Below are 25,000 nucleotides of genomic sequence, written 5' to 3'. Positions count from 1 at the left end.
AGTGAAGATCCAAGACCACCATGGGGCCTCCAGGCTAATGGTGTTGAGACCTCTCCTAGTGAAGATCCAAGACCAGCATGGGGCCTCCAGGCTAATGGTGTTGAGACCTCTCCTAGTGAAGATCCAAGACCACCATGGGGCCTCCAGGCTAATGTTGTTGAGACCTCTCCTAGTGAAGATCCAAGACCACCATGGGGCCTCCAGGCTAATGTTGTTGAGACCTCTCCTAGTGAAGATCCAAGACCACCATGGGGCCTCCAGGCTAATGGTGTTGAGACCTCTCCTAGTGAAGATCCAAGACCAGCATGGGGCCTCCAGGCTGGAAGTCCACCACTTGAGTGTTTGCAAGGCTGTTTAGTGCAAGAAGAAGCAAACACGTCGGGGATGCATAAAAACGCACTGAGGAGAAAAGGTGTGTGTAGTGGAGAGTGTTACCATGGAAACGCTGGAAGGTGTTTGGAGAGAGAAGCGACATCACCACTTCCTTCTGCGACTACTCCTTCCACATTTTCCAACGCATTTTCCCCATCAAAACATTCCTCTTAATCAGGACAAAAAAAACAAGTTGTTTTTTTAACTGGAAAAATTCCCGGTTTTCCTGAAATTCCAGGAATTGCATAATACCATTTCTCAATTAAAAATGTTACTAATCCAACATTTCTCGACTGTTTGGAAAAATTCCAGCACCAACCATTCAGAAAATTCTATTTTTTTTTTACCATTTAAAAAAAAATGTCCCTCTTTCCCCGGAATTCCCAAAATTCCCTAAAATTCCCAATGAAAAGAATGAGACATTTTTCAAAGTTCCACAACTCCCACATTTTGTATCCGATTCAAAGTGTTCCAACGTCAACACATTCTGTGAGGACGTCTTGTCTTGGTTTTTTCTGTCTTGTGATTTGCATGTTTTAGTTTGAAAAGTAACTCTCCTCTCGTTTCAGCTCACTTGCCCTTCCTTTTGTGTCATCAGTCTGACGTCATCCTGTTCCCTGATTGTTTCCACCTGTTCCCGATTAGCCTCATGTCTCTTATAAGCCCACTCCTCCCTTTGGTCTGTGCCAGATTGTCTCGTTCATTCGTGCTCTCTAGCTTCCATGTCAATGTGCATGCCTTGCCTTGTCTCCTGCTTATGTTCCTTCATCCTGAATCCCTTCGTGGCTATTTTGAGTTTTCCTTTCTTCCTCCTCAGCAGAGTGATTTTTGTTATTAAGTTCATTCAGCCGAAGTGGTGAGTTATCAGTTATTTTTCATTCTTTCCTCAAATTTTTGAGTGACTATTTTTGTTAAACTTTATTAGATTAGATAGTGTAGAATTTTTCATAACTGTTGTTTCTTCCTCCTGTTGGAGCATTTTTTTGTTAATACATTTTATAGCATATACGGCGCTAATTATAGTTTGTCTTTGCTTTTGTGTTTTCCTCCGTTCTGAGTGATTTTCGGTTGTTCCTATTTTTTTGGAGCCTTTTTCGCCGATTAGTTTTTTTGTTAATATAGATATTGTATTCCTTTACTTTGGAGGTGAAAGGAAGTTGTCAAAATAAAAACCTGTCAAAGTTCCCTACTCTGCATCTGAGTCCTATCCTTTTTACCAAGCCTGACACATTCAGTCTGTCCAGGAAAGGTGTGCTCGCTTTCAACAATTAACAAAAAAAATCCAGATTTTCTCGAATTTTCAGTTTTTAGGGACATTTTCTCCATTCAAAAGGAATGATCCATTTTTCCAAGTTGCACAATTCCCACATTTTTCTACCTATTCAATTAATTCTACCTTCGACACATTCAATTCATCCTGGAAATTCAAACAACCATTTTTCCACGTTCAACAAATTTCCAGGAATTCAAGTTTTTTTTCTAACCTTATTCCCAACCTTTTTCAGTGCGATGACTCCTTTCACATTTTTTAACCCATTTCAAGCGTTCTACTGTCAAAACATTCCTCTTAGTCAGGACAAAAAAACAAGTTGGTTTAAAAACTTGAAAATTTCCTGGTTTTCCTGAAATTCCAGGAATTGCATAATACTATTTCTCAATTAAAAATGTTACTAATCCAACATTTCTCGACTGTTTTGAAAAATTCCAGCACCAACCATTCAGAAAATTCGATTTTTTTTTTACCATTTAAAAAAAAATGTCCCTCTTTCCCCGGAATTCCCAAAATTCCCATTGAAAAGAATGAGACATTTTTCAAAGTTACACAACTCCCACATTTTTTATCCGATTCAAACTGTTCCAACGTCAACACATTCAGTCTGTCCAGGAAAGGTGTGCTCGCTTTCAACAATTAACAAAAAAAATCCAGATTTCCTCGAATTTTCAGTTTTTAGGGACATTTTCTCCATTCAAAAGGAATGATCCATTTTTCCAAGTTGCACAATTCCCACATTTTTCTACCTATTCAATTAATTCTACCTTCGACACATTCAATTCATCCTGGAAATTCAAACAACCATTTTTCCACGTTCAACAAATTTCCAGGAATTCAAGTTTTTTTTCTAACCTTATTCCCAACCTTTTTCAGTGCGATGACTCCTTTCACATTTTTTAACCCATTTCAAGCGTTCCACTGTCAAAACATTCCTCTTAGTCAGGACAAAAAAACAAGTTGGTTTAAAAACTTGAAAATTTCCTGGTTTTCCTGAAATTCCAGGAATTGCATAATACTATTTCTCAATTAAAAATGTTACTAATCCAACATTTCTCGACTGTTTTGAAAAATTCCAGCACCAACCATTCAGAAAATTCGATTTTTTTTTTACCATTTAAAAAAAAAAGGCCCTCTTTCCCCGGAATTCCCAAAATTCCATAAAATTCCCATTGAAAAGAATGAGACATTTTTCAAAGTTACACAACTCCCACATTTTTTATCCGATTCCAACTGTTCCAACGTCAACACATTCAGTCTGTCCAGGAAAGGTGTGCTCGCTTTCAACAATTAACAAAAAAAATCCAGATTTCCTCGAATTTTCAGTTTTTAGGGACATTTTCTCCATTCAAAAGGAATGATCCATTTTTCCAAGTTGCACAATTCCCACATTTTTCTACCTATTCAATTCATTCCACCTTCGACACATTCAATTCATCCTGGAAATTCAAACAACCATTTTTCCACGTTCAACAAATTTCCAGGAATTCAAGTTTTTTTTCTAACCTTATTCCCAACCTTTTTCAGTGCGATGACTCCTTTCACATTTTTCAACCCATTTCAAGCGTTCTACTGTCAAAACCTTCTTCTTAGTCAGGACAAAAAAACAAGTTGGTTTAAAAACTTGAAAATTTCCTGGTTTTCCGGAAATTCCGTAATACCATTTTTCAAATAAAAACTGTTAACTACTTCAACATTTCTTGACCGATTGAAACAAGTCCAACACCAACCAATTCAGCTCATCCAGGACATTCATGCTCCTAATATTTTGTTTTTTAAATCCTGTTTTTCCCCAAAATGTCCACATTTCCAGGAAGTTCCCATTGAAATGAATGGGACATTTTTCCAAGTTGCACAATTCCCACATTTTTCCAGCTATTGAAAGCATTCCAACATGAACACATTCCACTCATCCTGGACATTCAAACTAACACTTTCCCAACTTCCAAAACAAATTCTGTGTTTCCTGGAAATTCAAAGCATTCCAGCATTGAAACTATTCTTACATCCTGCCAGCATTTCAGTTCCACTTCAGCCTCCCCACTCGTCCAGTTGCAGTCAGCTGTTGTTGATACTGGCTCTGCAAAGTCTATTGAAGAACATCCTGGAATGCAACAACCTGAAATGTTTACTACTAATCAACTAAGTTAGGACAGCAATTGTCCTTTTTGGCTACGTGCTAGCTACGTTGTCTCAGTAGGTGCTGCTGTGTTGGCTAGCAACCAACTTGTAATATCCTCATGTGAACAAAAGCATTTACCAACTGACATCATTACCATTAATGAACATGTTTTTGTCTTAAGAAGGAAGGCGTGGCCATTGTGTTGTTGTGCTACATGCTAGCTACGTTGCCTCAATAAGTGCTGCTGTTTTGGCTAGCAACCTTTGATGTACTTGTGTCAATGGTAGCAACTACAAATGTGGTTAATGAAATCTTCTTTGTTAAGAAGATTGTACATTTGGCTACATGCTAGCTACATTACCCCTGTAGGTGCTGCTGTTTTGGTTGACAACACAGTTTATTAGCACTATGTGAACAATAGCATCTAACTACAAACTGACATAATTACTATCAATTAATCAAGTTATTGCCTTGTTTTTTTTCTTGAAGAGGAAGGGGTGGTATTTTGCTTTTGGCTTTATCATTTACTTATTTTCAGTTGTTTTCCTTTTAAGGGCTATTGTGCTTTTGGCTACATGTTAGCTACCTTGCCTCTTGTCAGGTTCAAACACTGATGACATCTATTAAACAGACAAGAAGCAAGGAATCATGCAGAGACAGAGTTCAATTTTACTCAATGAGGAGAGACGTATTGAGCTGTACACTTAGTTACAGTTCCAACCTAGGCTCTAAGGCACAGCCCACGTGCTCCTCTATTTATTTGGGAGGTCCCTGGTTACATCACTGAGGCTGCTTCTGAAGGAAGGGGGGTCATTTCAGCAGCCCCAGTTAGACACAATGTATGATTATTCATGAAATGGAAATGTGCTGACACTCGTGATATCGCCCTGTTTCTGCTTTGTCTGCGTCACAGCACTCGATGTTCGACCTTGGCAGTCAGCAGGCCGGGTCTGGACACAAACATAAAAAAATAATTCTATAATTTAGTGGGTGTGGTTTATATCCCAGTGCACTCTATAGTCTGGAAAATAAATTAATTCCTATTAATTAATCGAGTTTTTAGAAGTTTTGTTTGTCTTGATAAGGAAAGACTATTGTGCTTTTGGCTAGATGCTAGCTCGGTTATCTCAGCAGGTGCATCACAGTTGTGTGAACAACATTATCTACAAACTGAGGTCATCATCAGTTCATTATGGGGACGGCCATATGATCCAGCGTGCCTCAGGAGATGTTTTGGTTAGCAACAGTTGTCATTTAATTGCTTGTGTGAACAATAACATCTAAGACTTGAGGTCATGAGTACTAATTATTGGGATCTTGCTGTGGGAGATATTTGGCTTTAGGCCGCATGCTCGTTATGCTGCTTGGTGAGAAATAATGCATTGCTAAGGAATTAAATGGCGTAAGCTCTGCTCGCTCTCATCTCGACGTTTCCACGAGCCCTCCTGTTGTTTATGCCAGAGGAAATACGCTAGGCAGACTCACGCTGCACACTTCTTCCAAATAAGAGCTCCTTGTTTACCTTGTCTTGACACATCTTTGTTTGGGACTGCTGCTGAGTGTTGGCAGGCTGGTCGCCGATACACTGAGGCAAAGCAGAAGAAGAGACTTGGTGGAGGTCCAAACGCTGACAGGTGTTGACTCACCAGGATGTTCTTCAATAGACTTTGCAGAGCCAGTATCAACAACAGCTGACTGCAACTAGACGAGTGGGGAGGCTGGAGTGGAACTGAAATGCTGGCAGGATGTAAGAATAGTTTCAATGTTGGAAGGCTTTGAATTTCCAGGAAAAAATGGAATTTGTTTTGGAAGTTGGGAAAGTGTTAGTTTGAATGTCCAGGATGAGTGGAATGTGTTCATGTTGGAATGCTTTCAATAGCTGGAAAAATTTTGGAATTGTGCAACTTGGAAAAAAGTCCCATTCATTTCAATGGGAACTTCCTGGAAATGTGGGAATTTTTGGGAAAAACAGGATTTTTTTGTAAAATGATTAGGAGCATGAATGTCCTGGATGAGCTGAATTGGTTGGTGTCGGACTTCTTTCAATCGGTCAAGAAATGTTGAAGTAGTAACCGTTTTTTAATTGAAAAATGGTATTACGGAATTTCCGGAAAACCGGGAAATGTTCAAGTTTTTAAACCAACTTGTTTTTTTGTCCTGACTAAGAGGAATGTTTTGACGGTGGAACACTTGAAATGGGTTGAAAAATGTGAAAGGAGTCATCGCACTAAAAAAGGTTGTAAATAAGGTTAGAAAAAAACAGGAATTCCTGGAAATTTGTTGAACGTGGAAAAATGCTTGTTTGAATTTCCAGGATGAGTTAAATGTGTTGAGGTGGAATTAATTGAATAGCTTGAAAAATGTGGGAATTGTGGACGTTTGAAAAATGGATCATTCATTTTGAATGGGGAAAATGTCCTTCAAACTGGGAATTCTGGGAAATCCGGGAATTTTTTAAATAATTGTTGGAAGAGAGCACACCTTTCCTGGACAGGCTGAATATTTTGGAGTTGGAACAGTTTGAATCGGAGAAAAAATGTGGGAGTTGTGGAACTTTGAAAAATGTCTCATTCTTTTCAATGGGAATTTCATGGAAATTTGGGAATTCCTGGGAAAGAGGGACATTTTTTTTTAAAATGGTAAAAAAAGGGGATCATGGAGATCACCTGGCCTGGTGACACCTGTATGGTGCTAGCAGCACAGGTGGAGATCACCTGGCCTGGTGACACCTGTATGATGCTAGCAGCCCGGTTGGAGATCACCTGGCCTGGTGACACCTGTATGGTGCTAGCAGCACAGGTGGAGATCACCTGGCCTGGTGACACCTGTATGGTGCTAGCAGCACAGGTGGAGATCACCTGGCCTGGTGACACCTGTATTGTGCTAGCAGCACAGGTGGAGATCCCCTGGCCTGGTGACACCTGTATGGTGCTAGCAGCACAGGTGGAGATCACCTGGCCTGGTGACACCTGTATGGTGCTAGCAGCACAGGTGGAGATCCCCTGGCCTGGTGACACCTGTATGGTGCTAGCAGCACAGGTGGAGGTCCCCTGGCCTGGTGACACCTGTATGGTGCTAGCAGCACAGGTGGAGATCACCTGGCCTGGTGACACCTGTATGGTGCTAGCAGCACAGGTGGAGATCCCCTGGCCTGGTGACACCTGTATGGTGCTAGCAGCACAGGTGGAGATCACCTGGCCTGGTGACACCTGTATGGTGCTAGCAGCACAGGTGGAGATCCCCTGGCCTGGTGACACCTGTATGGTGCTAGCAGCACAGGTGGTGGTCCCCTGGCCTGGTGACACCTGTATTGTGCTAGCAGCACAGGTGGAGATCACCTGGCCTGGTGACACCTGTATGGCGCTAGCAGCACAGGTGGAGATCACCTGGCCTGGTGACACCTGTATGGTGCTAGCAGCACAGGTGGAGGTCCCCTGGCCTGGTGACACCTGTATGGTGCTAGCACAAAGGTGGAGATCACCTGGCCTGGTGACACCTGTATTGTGCTAGCAGCACAGGTGGAGATCACCTGGCCTGGTGAAACATGTATGGTGCTAGCAGCACAGGTGGAGATCACCTGGCCTGGTGACACCTGTATGGTGCTAGCAGCACAGGTGGAGATCACCTGGCCTGGTGAAACATGTATGGTGCTAGCAGCACAGGTGGAGATCACCTGGCCTGGTGACACCTGTATGGTGCTAGCAGCACAGGTGGAGGTCCAGGGTCAGAGTGCACAGGTGTTCTGCACAGCAACTCCCGAGGCAGACCTCCGACCTTGTTGCCATGGCAGCCTCACTTTGTTTTCTTGCCACCGCTGACATTGTGCTGATGACCTCAGAAAAAGATGATGTCATCAGAAGAAGATGATGTCATCAGAAGAAGATGATGTCATCAGCTTTTTCTTCCCAAACAGCCTGAAGTCATCGACCAAAGAAGACACTTTTAAAGGAGCCCTACGTACGAATGTCATCATTAAATCCTCTTCTTGTCTAGAACTGGTAACAGTAGTTCATGTGCTCATTGACAGCCCTGTTCATGTATTCATGTTTATGTTACAATGTTATGCAGAGGTGTACTTATAACAAACCTACATCCAAATGTTACTATTTATAGTCGCGACAACAAAATAGTTCACTGCCTTGGAGTACATTGGAGACTTTTATCCATAAAAAGCACATTTAATGATGAAATAGTTCCTCATTTTCATCTATTTTGTGTTAGGAAGCAGGAGGCACTAGCGGCCTCACAAAAATAAAGAAAACCCTGCTAAACTAGCAGCAGTTATTTGTAATGGCAGGGAGAGAGAGGAAGAGGGCGAGTAAATGCAGTCAAACACACTTGGAAAAACTGCTGACTCACACAAATGTGTGTCTACTTAAATATGTTGACAAAGCATAGTTAGCAACACAAGCAATGTGTTTAGACACAACATCATGTAGAGTAACTACACAACATACTTTCTATGACACAACATCATGTAGAGTAACTACACAACATACTTTCTATGACACAACATCATGTAGAGTAACTACACAACATACTTTCTATGACACAACATCATGTAGAGTAACTACACAACATACTTTCTATGACACAACATCATGTAGAGTAACTACACAACATACTTTCTATGACACAACATCATGTAGAGTAACTACACAACATACTTTCTATGACACAACATCATGTAGAGTAACTACACAACATACTTTCTATGACACAACATCATGTAGAGTAACTACACAACATACTTTCTATGACACAACATCATGTAGAGTAACTACACAACATACTTGATATGACACAACATCATGTAGAGTAACTACACAACATACTTTCTATGACACAACATCATGTAGAGTAACTACACAACATACTTTCTATGACACAACATCATGTAGAGTAACTACACAACATACTTGATATGACACAACATCATGTAGAGTAACTATACAACATACTTGATATGACACAACATCATGTAGAGTAACTACACAACATACTTTCTATGACACAACATCATGTAGAGTAACTACACAACATACTTTCTATGACACAACATCATGTAGAGTAACTACACAACATACTTGATATGACACAGCATCATGTAGAGTAGCTACACAACATACTTGATATGACACAACATCATGTAGAGTAACTATACAACATACTTTCTATGACACAACATCATGTAGAGTAACTATACAACATACTTGATATGACACAACATAATGTAGAGTAACTACACAACATACTTTCTATGACACAACATCATGTAGAGTAACTACACAACATACTTGATATGACACAACATCATGTAGAGTAACTATACAACATAATTTCTATGACACAACATCATGTAGAGTAACTACACAACATTCTTGATATGACACAACATCATGTAGAGTAACTATACAACATAATTTCTATGACACAACATCATGTAGAGTAACTACACAACATACTTTCTATGACACAACATCATGTAGAGTAACTACACAACATACTTGATATGACACAACTGTCACTCAACATCATGTAGAGTAACTACACAACATACTTGATATGACACAACATCATGTAGAGTAACTACACAACATACTTGATATGACACAACATCATGTAGAGTAACTACACAACATACTTTCTATGACACAACATCATGTAGAGTAACTACACAACATACTTTCTATGACACAACATCATGTAGAGTAACTACACAACATACTTTCTATGACACAACATCATGTAGAGTAACTACACAACATACTTGATATGACACAACATCATGTAGAGTAACTATACAACATAATTTCTATGACACAACATCATGTAGAGTAACTACACAACATACTTTCTATGACACAACATCATGTAGAGTAACTACACAACATACTTGATATGACACAACTGTCACTCAACATCATGTAGAGTAACTACACAACATACTTGATATGACACAACATCATGTAGAGTAACTACACAACATACTTGATATGACACAACATCATGTAGAGTAACTACACAACATACTTTCTATGACACAACATCATGTAGAGTAACTACACAACATACTTTCTATGACACAACATCATGTAGAGTAACTACACAACATACTTTCTATGACACAACATCATGTAGAGTAACTACACAACATACTTGATATGACACAACATCATTTAGAGTAACTACACAACATACTTGATACGACACAACTGTCACGCAACATCATGTAGAGTAACTACACAACATACTTGATATGACACAACTGTCACTCAACATCATGTAGAGTAACTACACAACATACTTGATATGACACAACATCCTGTAGAGTAACTACACAACATACTTGATATGACACAACATCATGTAGAGTAACTACACAACATACTTTCTATGACACAACATCATGTAGAGTAACTACACAACATACTTTCTATGACACAACATCATATAGAGTAACTACACAACATACTTGATATGACACAACATCATGTAGAGTAACTACACAACATACTTGATATGACACAACTGTCACTCAACATCATGTAGAGTAACTACACAACATACTTGATACGACACAACTGTCACTCAAAATCATGTAGAGTAACTACACAACATACTTGATACGACACAACTGTCACTCAACATCATGTAGAGTAACTACACAACATACTTGATATGACACAACTGTCACTCAACATCATGTAGAGTAACTACACAACATACTTGATATGACACAACTGTCACTTAACATCATGTAGAGTAACTACACAACATACTTGATACGACACAACTGTCACTCAACATCATGTAGAGTAACTACACAACATACTTGATACGACACAACTGTCACTCAACATCATGTAGAGTAACTACACAACATACTTGATATGACACAACTGTCACTCAACATCATGTAGAGTAACTACACAACATGCTTGATATGACACAACTGTCACTTAACATCATGTAGAGTAACTACACAACATACTTGATATGACACAACTGTCACTCAACATCATGTAGAGTAACTACACAACAATATCGAATGTTGCTTTGAGAATGTTGCGGCAAGAGTGTTGCTGTGAGAATGTTGCAGTGAGAGTGTTGCGGCGAGAGCGCTGCTGGGAGAATGTTGGGGCGAGAGCCTTGCTGTGAGAATGTTGCGGCAAGAGTGTTGCTGTGAGAATGTTGCAGCAAGAGTGTTGCTGTGAGAATGTTGCGGCAAGAGTGTTGCAGCAAGAGCGTTGCTGTGAGAATGTTGGGGCGAGAGCGTATCTGTGAGAATGTTGGGGCGAGAGCCTTGCTGTGAGAATGTTGCGGCGAGAGTGTTGCTGTGAGAATGTTGCAGCAAGAGTATTGCCGTGACCATGTTGCGACAAGAGTGCTGCTGTGACAATGTTGCAGCAAGAGCTTTTATGTGAGAATGTTGTGGTAAGAGTGTTGCTGTGACAATGTTGCAGCAAGAGTGTTGCAGCGAGAGTGTTGCTTTGAGAATGTTGCAGCGAGAGTGTTGCTTTTAAAAAATGTTGCGGCGAGAGTGTTGCCGTGACCATGTTGCGACGAGAGTGCTGCTGTGAGAATGTTGCAGTGAGAGCGTTTATGTGACAATGTTTTGGCAAGAGTGTTGCTGTGATAATGTTGCTTTGAGAATGTTGCAGCGAGAGTGTTGCTTTTAAAAAATGTTGCGGCGAGAGTGTTGCCGTGACCATGTTGCGACGAGAGTGCTGCTGTGAGAATGTTGCAGCGAGAGCGTTTATGTGAGAATGTTTTGGCAAGAGTGTTGCTGTGATAATGTTGCAGCAAGAGTGTTGCAGCGAGAGTGTTGCTTTTAAAAAATGTTGCGGCGAGAGTGTTGCTGTGAAAATGTTGTGCCGAGAGTGCTGCTGGGAGAGTTTGCGGCGAGAACGTTGCTGTAAAAATGTTTCGGTGAGAGTGTTGCTGTAAAAAAATGTTGCAGCGAGAATGTTGCTGCGAGAATGTTGCGGCGAGAGCGTTGCTGCGAGAATGTTGCGGCGAGAGCGTTGCTGTGAGAATGTTGCACCGAGAGTTTTGCTGTGAGAATGTTGCGGTGAGAGTGTTGCTGTGAGAATTTTGTGGTGAGAGTGTTGCTTTGAGAATGTTGCATCGAGAGTGTTGCTGTGAGAATGTTGCGGTGAGAGTGTTGCTTTGAGAATGTTGCATAGAGAGTGTTGCTGTGAGAATGTTGCATAGAGAGTGTTGCTGTGAGAATGTTGCGGTGAGAGTGTTGCTTTGAGAATGTTGCATCGAGAGTGTTGCTGTGAGAATGTTGCGGTGAGAGTGTTGCTTTGAGAATGTTGCATCGAGAGTGTTGTTGTGAGAATGTTGCGGTGAAAGTGTTGCTGTGAGAGTTTTGCAGCGGGAGTGTTGCTGTAAAAAAATGTTGCGGCGAGAGCGTTGCCGTAAATTTTTTCTAAGGGAACATTTTGATGTTCAGCCTGAGAAACTCCATTGTCCACCTTTTGTGTGTGTGTGTGTGTGTGTGTGTGTGTTTGTGCGTGTGTGTGTGTGTGTGTGTGTGTGTGTGTGTGTGTGTGTGACAGCAGAGTTCCCTTTTCCTTGTGAATGACAGATGAGTCGGAGTGCTGCACTAATGTGAGTCCAAATAAGGTCCACAATGTGATTCTAGACCAGACAAATAAGGTCCACATGTGGACCTTATTTGTCTGGTGAAATAGTGGTTAGTATGCACCATCTTCAGGATCAATGATCTTTGTTGGAGTCACATGACCTCTAGCAGCTGCAAGAAGCTCCTACAACTCCATCAAACAAAGTCCAAAAAATGAAGGCATAAATAGAAATGTACATTACATTTAAAAAATACAATTAAAATTGCATTTTTTGTAATGGGTCTTGAAAAACAGTCCTGTTATAGAAATAATCTTTGACTCACTGTTTTTGCAGGAGTTCCACAACGACAGCCATGCATTCTTGTCACATAAAGGATCTTTGAGTAGCATTTTTCATTTCAACTCCCAAGTAAACAGCATATTACTCCTGTATTATAGAGGATCTTTGATTTACTTTTTTTTTATTGTTGTTGTAGGATCTTAAAAACAGCAAAACACTCATGTGATATGAAGGATCTTTGACTTGCATGTTTGCAATTGGTCTTCAAAAACAGTCCTGTCATAGAAATGATCTTTGACTTGCTGTTTTTGCAGTAGTTCCACAAGAACAGACACGCATTCTTGTCACATAAAGGATCTTTGACTAACATTTTTCAGTAGAATCCAGAGTAAACAGCAGATTACCCCTTTATTATAGAGGATCTTTGATTTAGGCTTTTTTATTGTTGTTGCCATTTTCTTGGGAGTCTACTGAAAAATGCTACTCAAAGATCCTTTATGTGAGAAGACCGCGTGGCTGTTCTTGTGCAAAAACAGCATCCCTCCACTAGACAGGAGTGTTGTGTTGTTTTTCAGGACCATTTCAAGTCTTTGGAAGTGAAAGTTGAGAGAGATGAGTTGAAAAGCAGAAGGATGTGTTGCAAAGAAGCGAGGTGGAGGTGGTGGTGGTGGTGGTGGCGGTGGTGGCGGTGGTGGTGGTGTCGCAGCGCGGTGGCGGTGGTGGTGGTGGTGGTGGTGGTGTCGCAGCGCGGTGGCGGTGGAGGTGGTGGTGGTGGTGGTGGTGGTGGTGGTGGTGGTGGTGTCGCAGCGCGGTGGCGGTGGAGGTGGCGGTGGTGGTGGTGTCGCAGCGCGGTGGCGGTGGTGGTGGTGGTGGTGGTGGTGGTGGTGTCGCAGCGCGGTGGCGGTGGAGGTGGTGGTGGTGGTGGTGGTGGTGGTGTCGCAGCGCGGTGGCGGTGGAGGTGGTGGTGGTGGTGGTGTCGCAGCGTGGTGGAGGATGGAAGGAGAGAGGAAATAGGAAGGAGGACTTAGGGGAGACATTAAAAGACTTTAACGAGACAATCAGAGTCAACATGCTGCTGTGAGCCTCCCTCCTCAAATCAAAATGACAAACAACAAACAAACTTCATTGGAATTTAATGAAGAAACTGAGCTTGTTAGCAGGAAGTGAAACCACTGAGGGAGACCATCTTACTGAGAGAGACCATCTTATTGAGGGAGACCATCTTACTGAGAGAGACCATCTTACTGAGGGAGACCATCTTACTGAGGGAGACCATCTTACTGAGAGAGACCATCTTACTGAGGGAGACCATCTTACTGAGGGAGACCATCTTACTGAGAGAGACCATCTTACTGAGGGAGACCATCTTACTGAGAGAGACCATCTTACTGAGAGAGACCATCTTATTGAGGGAGACCATCTTACTGAGAGAGACCATCTTACTGAGAGAGACCATCTTATTGAGGGAGACCATCTTACTGAGAGAGACCATCTTACTGAGGGAGACCATCTTACTGAGGGAGACCATCTTACTGAGAGAGACCATCTTACTGAGGGAGACCATCTTACTGAGGGAGACCATCTTACTGAGAGAGACCATCTTACTGAGGGAGACCATCTTACTGAGGGAGACCATCTTACTGAGAGAGACCATCTTATTGAGGGAGACCATCTTACTGAGAGAGACCATCTTACTGAGAGAGACCATCTTATTGAGGGAGACCATCTTACTGAGAGAGACCATCTTACTGAGGGAGACCATCTTACTGAGAGAGACCATCTTACTGAGGGAGACCATCTTACTGAGAGAGACCATCTTACTGAGAGAGACCATCTTATTATGGGGGACCATCTTACTGAGAGAGACCATCTTACTGAGGGAGACCATCTTACTGAGAGAGACCATCTTACTGAGAGAGACCATCTTATTGAGGGAGGCCATCTTACTGAGAGAGACCATCTTACTGAGGGAGACCATCTTACTGAGGGAGACCATCTTACTGAGAGAGACCATCTTACTGAGGGAGACCATCTTACTGAGGGAGACCATCTTACTGAGGGAGACCATCTTACTGAGAGAGAACATCTTACTGAGGGAGACCATCTTACTGAGGGAGACCATCTTACTGAGGGAGACCATCTTACTGAGAGAAACCGTCTTACTGAGAGAGACCATCTTACTGAGGGAGACCATCTTACTGAGAGAGACCATCTTATTGAGGGAGGCCATCTTACTGAGAGAGACCATCTTACTGAGGGAGACCATCTTACTGAGGGAGACCATCTTACTGAGAGAGACCATCTTACTGAGAGAGACCATCTTACTGAGGGAGACCATCTTACTGAGAGAGACCATCTTACTGAGGGAGACCATCTTACTGAGGGAGACCATCTTACTGAGAGACACCATCTTACTGAGGGAGACCATCTTACTGAGAGAAACCATCTTACTGAGAGAGACCATCTTACTGAGGGAGACCATCTTACTGAGAGAGACCATCTTACTGAGGGAGACCATCTTACTGAGAGAGACCATCTTACTGAGGGAGACCATCTTACTGAGGGAGACCATCTTACTGAGAGAGACCATCTTATTGAGGGAGACCATCTTACTGAGAGAGACCATCTTACTGAGGGAGACCATCTTACTGAGAGAGACCATCTTACTGAGGGAGACCATCTTACTGAGGGAGACCATCTTACTGAGGGAGACCATCTTACTAAGGGAGACCATCTTACTGAGGGAGACCATCTTACTGAGAGAGACCATCTTACTGAGGGAGACCATCTTACTGAGAGAGACCATCTTACTGAGGGAGACCATCTTACTGAGGGAGACCATCTTACTGAGAGAGACCATCTTACTGAGGGAGACCATCTTACTGAGAGAGACCATCTTACTGAGGGAGACCATCTTACTGAGAGAGACCATCTTACTGAGAGAGACCATCTTACTGAGGGAGACCATCTTACTGGCACCAGCTCTGGAACAACTTTACTTCCTCCTATGTTAGGTCTTGACCTCAGACTTGTTAGGAGACTTGCATCCACATTAAATGTAGTTCTGATTGGAACTAGTCCACCTAACCTAGACCAGGTGTTGGAGACACCACGGAACCAGAAGAACTAGTCCACCTCAACTGGACCAGGTGTTGGAGACACCACGGAACCAGAAGAACTAGTCCACCTCACCTAGACCAGGTGTTGGAGACACCACGGAACCAGAAGAAATAGTCCACCTCACCCGGACCAGGTGTCGGAGGCACCGCAGAACCAAAAGAACTAGTCCACCTCACCCGGACCAGGTGTCGGAGACACCACAGAACCAGAAGAATTGTTGTGTCATTCTCAGAGAAAATATCTTCTCTCACAAATTGTCTCTCTAAACCAGCTGTAAAGCATCCAAAATGCTGCTGCTCGAGTCCTGACTAGAACCAAGAAATACAACAATATTAGTCCAGTGCTCAGGTCACTGCACTGACTTCCTCTTGCTCAGGGAAAATACTTTAAAACATTTCTCCTTTTGTACAGGTCTTCTTCTGGTCTTGGGTCAAAGTACAGCTCTGACTTGTTAGAACCTTATCAACCAACTCCAGCTCTGAGAACCTCAGGGAGTGTGACCATCTAAACTAGGTCTAGGACAATATGTAACAATCTAAGTCTAAGACTAGATGTGACCAGTCTAAATCTAAGACTAGATGTGACCAGTCTAAGTCTAAGACTAGATGTGACCAATCTAAGTCTAAGACTAGATGTGACCAATCTAAGTCTAAGACTAGATGTGACCAATCTAAGTCTAAGACTAGATGTGACCAATCTAAGTCTAAGACTAGATGTGACCAATCTAAGTCTAAGACTAGATGTGACCAATCTAAGTCTAAGACTAGATGTGACCAATCTAAGTCTAAGACTAGATGTGACCAATCTAAGTCTAAGACTAGATGTGACCAATCTAAGTCTAAGACTAGATGTGACCAATCTAAGTCTAAGACTAGATGTGACCAGTCTAAGTCTAAGACTAGATGTGACCAATCTAAGTCTAAGACTAGATGTGACCAATCTAAGTCTAAGACTAGATGTGACCAATCTAAGTCTAAGACTAGATGTGACCAATCTAAGTCTAAGACTAGATGTGACCAATCTAAGTCTAAGACTAGATGTGACCAATCTAAGTCTAAGACTAGATGTGACCAATCTAAGTCTAAGACTAGATGTGACCAGTCTAAGTCTAAGACTAGATGTGACCAGTCTAAGTCTAAGACTAGATGTGACCAGTCTAAGTCTAAGACTAGATGTGACCAATCTAAGTCTAAGACTAGATGTGACCAATCTAAGTCTAAGACTAGATGTGACCAATCTAAGTCTAAGACTAGATGTGACCAATCTAAGTCTAAGACTAGATGTGACCAATCTAAGTCTAAGACTAGATGTGACCAATCTAAGTCTAAGACTAGATGTGACCAATCTAAGTCTAAGACTAGATGTGACCAATCTAAGTCTAAGACTAGATGTGACCAATCTAAGTCTAAGACTAGATGTGACCAATCTAAGTCTAAGACTAGATGTGACCAATCTAAGTCTAAGACTAGATGTGACCAGTCTAAGTCTAAGACTAGATGTGACCAATCTAAGTCTAAGACTAGATGTGACCAATCTAAGTCTAAGACTAGATGTGACCAATCTAAGTCTAAGACTAGATGTGACCAGTCTAAGTCTAAGACTAGATGTGACCAATCTAAGTCTAAGACTAGATGTGACCAATCTAAGTCTAAGACTAGATGTGACCAATCTAAGTCTAGGACTAGATGTGACCAGTCTAAGTCTAAGACTAGATGTGACCAGTCTAAGTCTAAGACTAGATGTGACCAATCTAAGTCTAAGACTAGATGTGACCAATCTAAGTCTAAGACTAGATGTGACCAATCTAAGTCTAAGACTAGATGTGACCAGTCTAAGTCTATGACTAAATCTAAGTCTATATATGTTATATAGAGGATCTTTGACTAGCTTTTTTTTTTATACAGTTGGTAGTTAAAAACAGCAGCATAATCCTGTCTTGTAGAGGATCTTTGACTAATGTTTTAACAGTAGTTGCTGAAAAAAAGCAGACCCATTCTGCCATAAAGAGGATCTTTGAGTTGCTTTTGTTATTTTTATTTTTTTATTTTTTTTACAGTTGGTGGTTAAAAACAGCAGCATAATCCTGTCATATAGAGGATCTTTGACTAATGTTATACAGTAGTTTCCTAAAAGTGATTAATCAAAGATGACACTTGTGTACTTGCCTGGTCTCATTGTGCAGTACTTGAAGTACAAAGTGTGTACTTGCAGCGACATTGTGCAGTACTTGAAGTACAAAGTGTGTACTTTTAACAGTACTTGCTGTCCTGCGCTGCAGAAACATTGTGCAGTACTTGAAGTACAAAGTGTGTACTTGCAGCAACATTGTGCAGTACTTGAAGTACAAAGTGTGTACTTTTCACAGTACTTGCTGTCCTGCACTGCAGCAACATTGTGCAGTACTTGAAGTACAAAGTGTGTACTTGCAGCAACATTGTGCAGTACTTGAAGTACAAAGTGTGTACTTGCAGAAACATTGTGCAGTACTTGAAGTACAAAGTGTGTACTTGCAGCAACATTGTGCAGTACTTGAAGTACAAAGTGTGTACTTGCTCGTACTGAACCTTCTCATCTCTGACCTTCATGCTCCCGCCCAAAAAGCACTTTTCACGGGAAGAGGAGCCCTTCAACACATTTTATTGTGAAGTACTTCCTGAGTGCTCTTACTCATAATTGTACTGCACTCCTGTTTGCAAACAACATGTTTTCATGCTGTGGACGTTTGAAGTCTTTTATGTGGAAAAAGTCTTGGACACAAAGAGACTCGAGTTTTTTTTCACTGCGAGATGTAGAGACGGCAGGCGACGTGCACTCTTTGAATTATAACAACCTAGTGCAACAGGGGAGTGCACAGGAAGCACAGCAACATACATGCATTGACAGTTTGTAACACTGACAGACATGCAAGCCTTCCGTGTGCTTCCTGTGCACTCCCCTGCTGCACTACATTGTTATATTTAAAAGACTCTTACCTGCATGTTGCCACATCTCAAGGTCACAACATTATTTGTTCCTTAATATGTTTGGAAAAATGCTGAATTTTGCAAAAGTAAAAAGTGGAATATGAATATAGTGGAGGTTCAATCCAAAGTACTACTTTTTCAAGAATAATGTTTTCAAATTAAATGACATAAAAATCCAGTTTTATGAGGTAAAGATGTAAAATTACAATATCAATATTTGAAGTCTATAATCCTGCGATGTAGTAATAAAATAGTAAGAGGGACGTAAAAGTCACATTTGAATGACAATAAAGTTGTAATAATAAATGTATTTAATTTGGCTAAAAAAAATAATCATTTTCACAGATAAATTATTGCATTTTTAAATAATAAAGTTCTAATATCAATGGAAATAAAACTGCCACATTACGGAGATAAAGTTGTAATATTAAAGTGAGCGTGTGGCCCACTCACTGGCTGTATTGACACTGCACTGCGACTCTGTTGTGCCTCATAATGGCGCCATCTTCTGGATTGAAAAAGTCACTGCATTCCACATGCAAACTAAGGGAATAGTTTTCTGGAAGTGACACACACACACACACACACACACACACACACACACACACACACACACACACACACACACACACACACACACACACACACACACACACACACACACACACACACACACACGCACGCACACACACAGACACACACACACACACACACATACATCCAAAAGATGAGAAGATGATGTGGCTGCTAAAAAGCGTGTGTGTGTGTGTGTGTGTGTGTGTGTGTGTGTGTGTGTGCATGGCAGGTACACCAAGATGAAGACGGCCACCAACATCTACATCTTCAACCTGGCGCTGGCCGACGCCCTGGTCACCAGCACGCTGCCCTTCCAGAGCGTCAACTACCTGATGGGCACCTGGCCCTTTGGGGACATCCTGTGCAAGATGGTGATGTCCATCGACTACTACAACATGTTCATCTCCATCTTCACGCTCACCACCATGAGCATCGACCGCTACGTGGCCGTCTGCCATCCCGTCAAGGCTCTGGACTTCAGGACGCCGCGCAACGCCAAGATCGTCAACGTCTGCAACTGGATCCTGTCGTCCGCCATCGGCCTGCCCGTCATCTTCTTGGCCTCCACCCATGTCACGCGTACGTATAGAGGATCTTTGACCGCCATTGTGGGGAGACCTCCTGTCATATACTGTGGAGGATCTTTGACTAGCTGCAGAACATCCTCACTGACAGCAACACATTACTGTCATATACTGTAGAGGATCTTTGACTAGCTGCAGTAAATCCTCAAAAACAGCAACACATTCCTGTCATATACTGTAGAGGATCTTTGACTTGCTGCAGTAAATCCTCAAAAACAGCAACACATTCCTGTCATATATTGTAGAGGATCTTTGACTAGCTGCAGTAAATCCTCAAAAAAAGCAGCACATTCATGTCACATATTGTAGAGGATCTTTGACTAGCTGCAGAAAATCCTCAAAAACAGCAGCACATTCCTGTCATATACTGTAGAGGATCTTTGACTAGCTGCAGAAAATCCTCAAAAACAGCAACACATTCATGTCATATATTGTAGAGGATCTTTGACTAGCTGCAGAAAATCCTCAAAAACAGCAACACATTCCTGTCATATACTGTAGAGGATCTTTGACTAGCTGCAGAAAATCCTCAAAAACAGCAACACATTCCTGTCATATATTGTAGAGGATCTTTGACTAGCTGCAGAAAATCCTCAAAAACAGCAGCACACTAAACTAGCACACCAAACTAGCACACTAAACTAGCCTACTAAACTAGCACACTAAACTAGCACACTAAACTAGCACACTAAACTAGCACACTAAACTGGCACACCGAACTAGCACACTAAAGTACCACACTAAACTACCACACCAAACTACCACACTACCTACTCAGTGGCCTAGTGGTTAGAGTGTCCGCCCTGAGATGGGTAGGTTGTGAGTTCAAACCCCGGCCGAGTCATACCAAAGACTATAAAAATGGGACCCATTACCTCCCTGCTTGGCACTCAGCATCAAGGGTTGGAATTGGGGGTTAAATCAGCAAAAATGATTCCTGGGCGCGGCACCGCTGCTGCCCACTGCTCCCCTCACCTCCCAGGGGGTGATCAAGGGTGATGGGTCAAATGCAGAGGACAAATTTCACCACACCTAGTGTGTGTGTGACAATCATTGGTACTTTAACTTTAACTTTAAAGTACCACACTAAACTACCACACTAAACCAGCACACCAAACTAGCACACTAAACTACCACACCAAACTAGAACACTAAAGTACCTCACTAAAGTACCACACTAAACTAGCACACTAAACTAGCACGCTAAACTGGCACACTAAAGTACCACACTAAAGTATCAATCAATCAATCAATCAATGTTTATTTATATAGCCCTAAATTACAAGTGTCTCAAAGGGCTGTACAAGCCACAACGACATCCTCGGTACAGAGCCCACATACGGGCAAGGAAAACTCACCCCAGTGGGACGTCAATGTGAATGACTATAAGAAACCTAGGAGAGGACCGCATATGTGGGTAACCCCCCCCCCCCCTCTAGGGGAGACCGAAAGCAATGGATGTGGAGTGGGTCTGACATAATATTGTGAAAGTCCAACACATCAGCGAAAGTCCAGTCCATGGTGGGGCCAGCAGGAACCATCCCGAGCGGAGACGGGTCAGCAGCGTAGAGATGTCCCCATCTGATGAACAGGCTAGCGGTCCACCCCGGGTTGGGAGCAGTAGAAAAGAAAAGAAAAGAAACGGCAGATCAACTGGTCTAAAAAGGGAGTCTATTTAAAGGCTAGAGTATACAAATGAGTTTTAAGATGAGACTTAAATGCTTCTACTGAGGTAGCATCTCTAACTTTTACCGGGAGGGCATTCCATAATATTGGAGCCCCAATAGAAAACGCTCTATAGCCCGCAGACTTTTTTTGGGCTCTGGGAATCACTAATAAGCCGGAGTTCTTTGAACGCAGATTTCTTGCCGGGACATATGGTACAATACAATCGGCAAGATAGGCAGGAGCTTGACCGTGTAGTATTTTATATCTTAAGTGCACAGGAAGCCAGTGTAAGTGAGCCAGTATAGGTATATATGTATATATATAAAGGTATATACAGTATAGGCGTAATATGATCAAACTTTCTTGTTTTTGTCAAAAGCCTTGCAGCCGCATTTTGTACCATCTGTAATCTTTTAATGCTAGACATAGGGAGGCCCGAAAATAATACGTTACAGTAATCGAGACGAGATGTAACGAACGCATGGATAATGATCTCAGCATCGCTTTTGGACAAAATGGAACGAATTTTAGCGATATTACGGAGATGAAAGAAGGCCGTTTTAGTAACACTCTTAATGTGTGACTCAAACGAGAGAGTTGGGTGGAAGATAATACCCAGATTCTTTACCGAGTCGCCTTGTGTAATTGTTTGGTTGTCAAATGTTAAGGTGGTATTATTAAATAGATATCGGTGTTGAGCAGGACCGATAATCAGCATTTCCGTTTTCTTAGCGTTGAGTTGCAAAAAGTTAGCGGACATCCATTGTTTAATTTCATAAAGACACGCCTCCAGCTGACTACAATCTGGCGTGTTGGTCAGCTTTAGGGGCATGTAGAGTTGAGTGTCATTAGTTCCTTCTGTAAACCCTGGGGTACGCCTTTTAGGTGCCCTTTTTAGCTTTAGCGGTGCTACACTATCAATGGTGTCGCGCAGGGCGTCGTTAAAGTTGTTAGTGAGGTTATCAATAGAGCCCACATAATTTGGGAATGGTGCCATTACCGAAGGCAGTAGGTCAGTAAGAGTCGTCGTTGTGGCAGCATTAATGTTGCGGCTGCTATAGTAGTTATTATTATTATTAGTTTGTTGACAATGAGTCAGAACTTCGAATTTTATAAGGTAATGATCAGACTTTACTTTAGTGTACGGGAGTATCGTAACTTTAGAGGTGGTGACACCCCTGACAAGCACTAGATCTATCGTATTACCGTTGCGATGCGTGGGTTCATTTATTATTTGTGTAAGACCACAGCTATCAATTATAGTCTGGAGCGCCACGCACTGAGGGTCCGATGGGGTATTCATATGGATATTAAAGTCCCCCATTATGATTATATTGTCGGCGTGCGTCACTAGATCAGCAACAAACTCTGAGAATTCACTGATGAAGTCCGAATAGGGCCCAGGGGGGCGGTAGATAACAGCCAGGTGGAGAGGCAGCGGTGAGACAAACCTCATAGTGAGCACCTCAAACGAGTTATATTTATTATTTAGGTTAGGTGTAAGATTATAGTTTTCATTGTATATTAGTGCGACACCCCCTCCCCTTTTAAGAGGACGGGCAACATGTGTATTGGTATAGTTAGGAGGAGATGCCTCATTTAGCGCAAAAAAATCGTCCAGTTTGAGCCAGGTCTCGGCGAGACCAACGACGTCAAGTTTGTTATCTCTAATGACTTCATTAACTAATAACGTTTTGGAAGATAATGATCTTATGTTTAAAAAGCCCATATTATAGGTAGTGGGCTGTTTTGAGAATTGTTTGTTGAAATTATCCGAAGTAGCAGTATTAATAATGTACCACACCAAACTAGCACACTCAAGTACCACCCGTGTGTGTGTGTGTGTGTGTGTGTGTGTGTGTGTGTGTGTGTGTGTGTGTGTGTGTGTGTGTGTGTGTGTGTGTGTCAGCCTCCAGCATCGTGGACTGCAAGCTGCTGTTTCCACCGCCGTCCTGGTACTGGGACACCATGCTGAAGATCTGCGTCTTCATCTTCGCCTTCATCATGCCCGTCCTCATCATCACCGTCTGCTACGGCCTCATGATCCTGCGCCTCAAGAGCGTGCGCATGCTCTCCGGCTCGCAGGTGAGCCAGGCTCTTGAGGCCACCTCCACACTTTGTGTCTCACCCAGGTGTGACCTCGTCAGGAAAAACCACACAGCAGAGCGCTCCTGTCGTGAGGATCTTTGCATCTCTGATTAGCATGTTTGTACTACATCCCTAAAAACTGCAGCAATCATCTAAAATATCTTTGACTTTTGCACTTCTGTCATGTAGAGGATCTTTGAAAATGAACTTTCAAGTGCATTCATAGAAAACACTAGAAGGATTTGTTACATGGAGGATCTTTGACTAGCATTTTGCTGTACATTCCTAAAAACAGCAGAGTGCTTCAATCATGTCAAATATATTCTACTTTTGCAATGTCCATTCCCAAAAATAGCAGTGTTTCTGTCATATAGAGGATCTTTGTTTCATGATTATGCATTATATTTTTGAAAACAGCAGTGCTTCTGTCATGTACAGGATCTTTGACTTACAATTTTGTAGTACACGTCTAAAACAGCAGTGTTGTTTCCATATAGAGGATCTTTGTGTCATGACTTTGCAGTAGATTTCTAAAAGCAATAGAGTGCATCTGTCACATAGAGGATCTTTGACTAGAGACTTTGAAGTCGCTTCCTTAAAACAGCAGAGCGCCTCTGTCATATAGAGGATCTTTGACTTGTGATTTTGTAGCAAACGTCTAAAACAGCTGTGCTTCTGTCATATAGAGGATCTTTGACATGCAATTTTGTAGTAAATGTATAAAACAACAGTGTTGCTTTTATATAGAGGATCTTTGTGTCATGACTGCAGTAGATTTCTAAAAATAATAGAGTGCATCTGTCACATAGAGGATCTTTGACTAATGACTTTAAAGTTGCTTCCTTAAAACAGCCGAGTGCCTCTGTCATATAGAGGATCTTTGACTTGTGATTTTGTAGTAAATGTCTAAAACGGCAGTGCTTCTGTCATATAGAGGATCTCTGTCTCATGACTTTGCATTACATTTTGAAAACAGCAGTGCTTCTGTCATATAGAGGATCTTTGACTTGCAATTTTGTAGTAAATGTCTAAAACTGCAGTGTTGCTTTCATTTAGAGAATATTTGTGTCATGACTTTGCAGTAGATTTCTAAAAATAATAGAGTGAATCTGTCACATAGAGCATCTTTGACTAGAGACTTTGAATTTGCTTCCTTAAAACAGCAGAGTGCCTCCGTCATATAGAGGATCTTTGACTTGCAATTTTGTAGCAAACGTCTAAAACAGCGGTGCTGCTGTTAAATAGAGGATCTTTGAGTGGTGATTTTGAAGTGGACTGGTAAAAACAGCCGAGCACTCCTGACGTATAGATGATCTTTGACTATCCCAGCCCCTCAATAATTGATAAGGTTTGCTGTGGTTTA

General features: G+C 41.8%; 1 protein-coding gene across 3 annotated transcripts in view; it reads left to right on the top strand.

Moving 5' to 3' along the window:
* The window catches only part of oprm1 (opioid receptor, mu 1), a 40,911-nt gene that overhangs the window by 12,207 nt on the left and 3,704 nt on the right, over positions 1–25,000 (top strand). For 2 of the 3 annotated variants that reach the window (XM_062057582.1, XM_062057583.1), the window contains exons 2-3: positions 19,527–19,876; positions 23,459–23,634. In XM_062057582.1, the coding sequence (XP_061913566.1) occupies positions 19,527–19,876; positions 23,459–23,634 (526 nt within the window). The remainder of the gene's footprint in view (positions 1–19,526; positions 19,877–23,458; positions 23,635–25,000) is intronic. The other variant, XM_062057581.1, reaches the window with a different exon arrangement.

The sequence above is a fragment of the Entelurus aequoreus genome, linkage group LG09 (genome assembly GCF_033978785.1).
Source record: "Entelurus aequoreus isolate RoL-2023_Sb linkage group LG09, RoL_Eaeq_v1.1, whole genome shotgun sequence".
NCBI classification, from domain to species: Eukaryota; Metazoa; Chordata; class Actinopteri; order Syngnathiformes; family Syngnathidae; genus Entelurus; species Entelurus aequoreus.
This window is presented reverse-complemented; position numbering and strand designations above follow the sequence as displayed.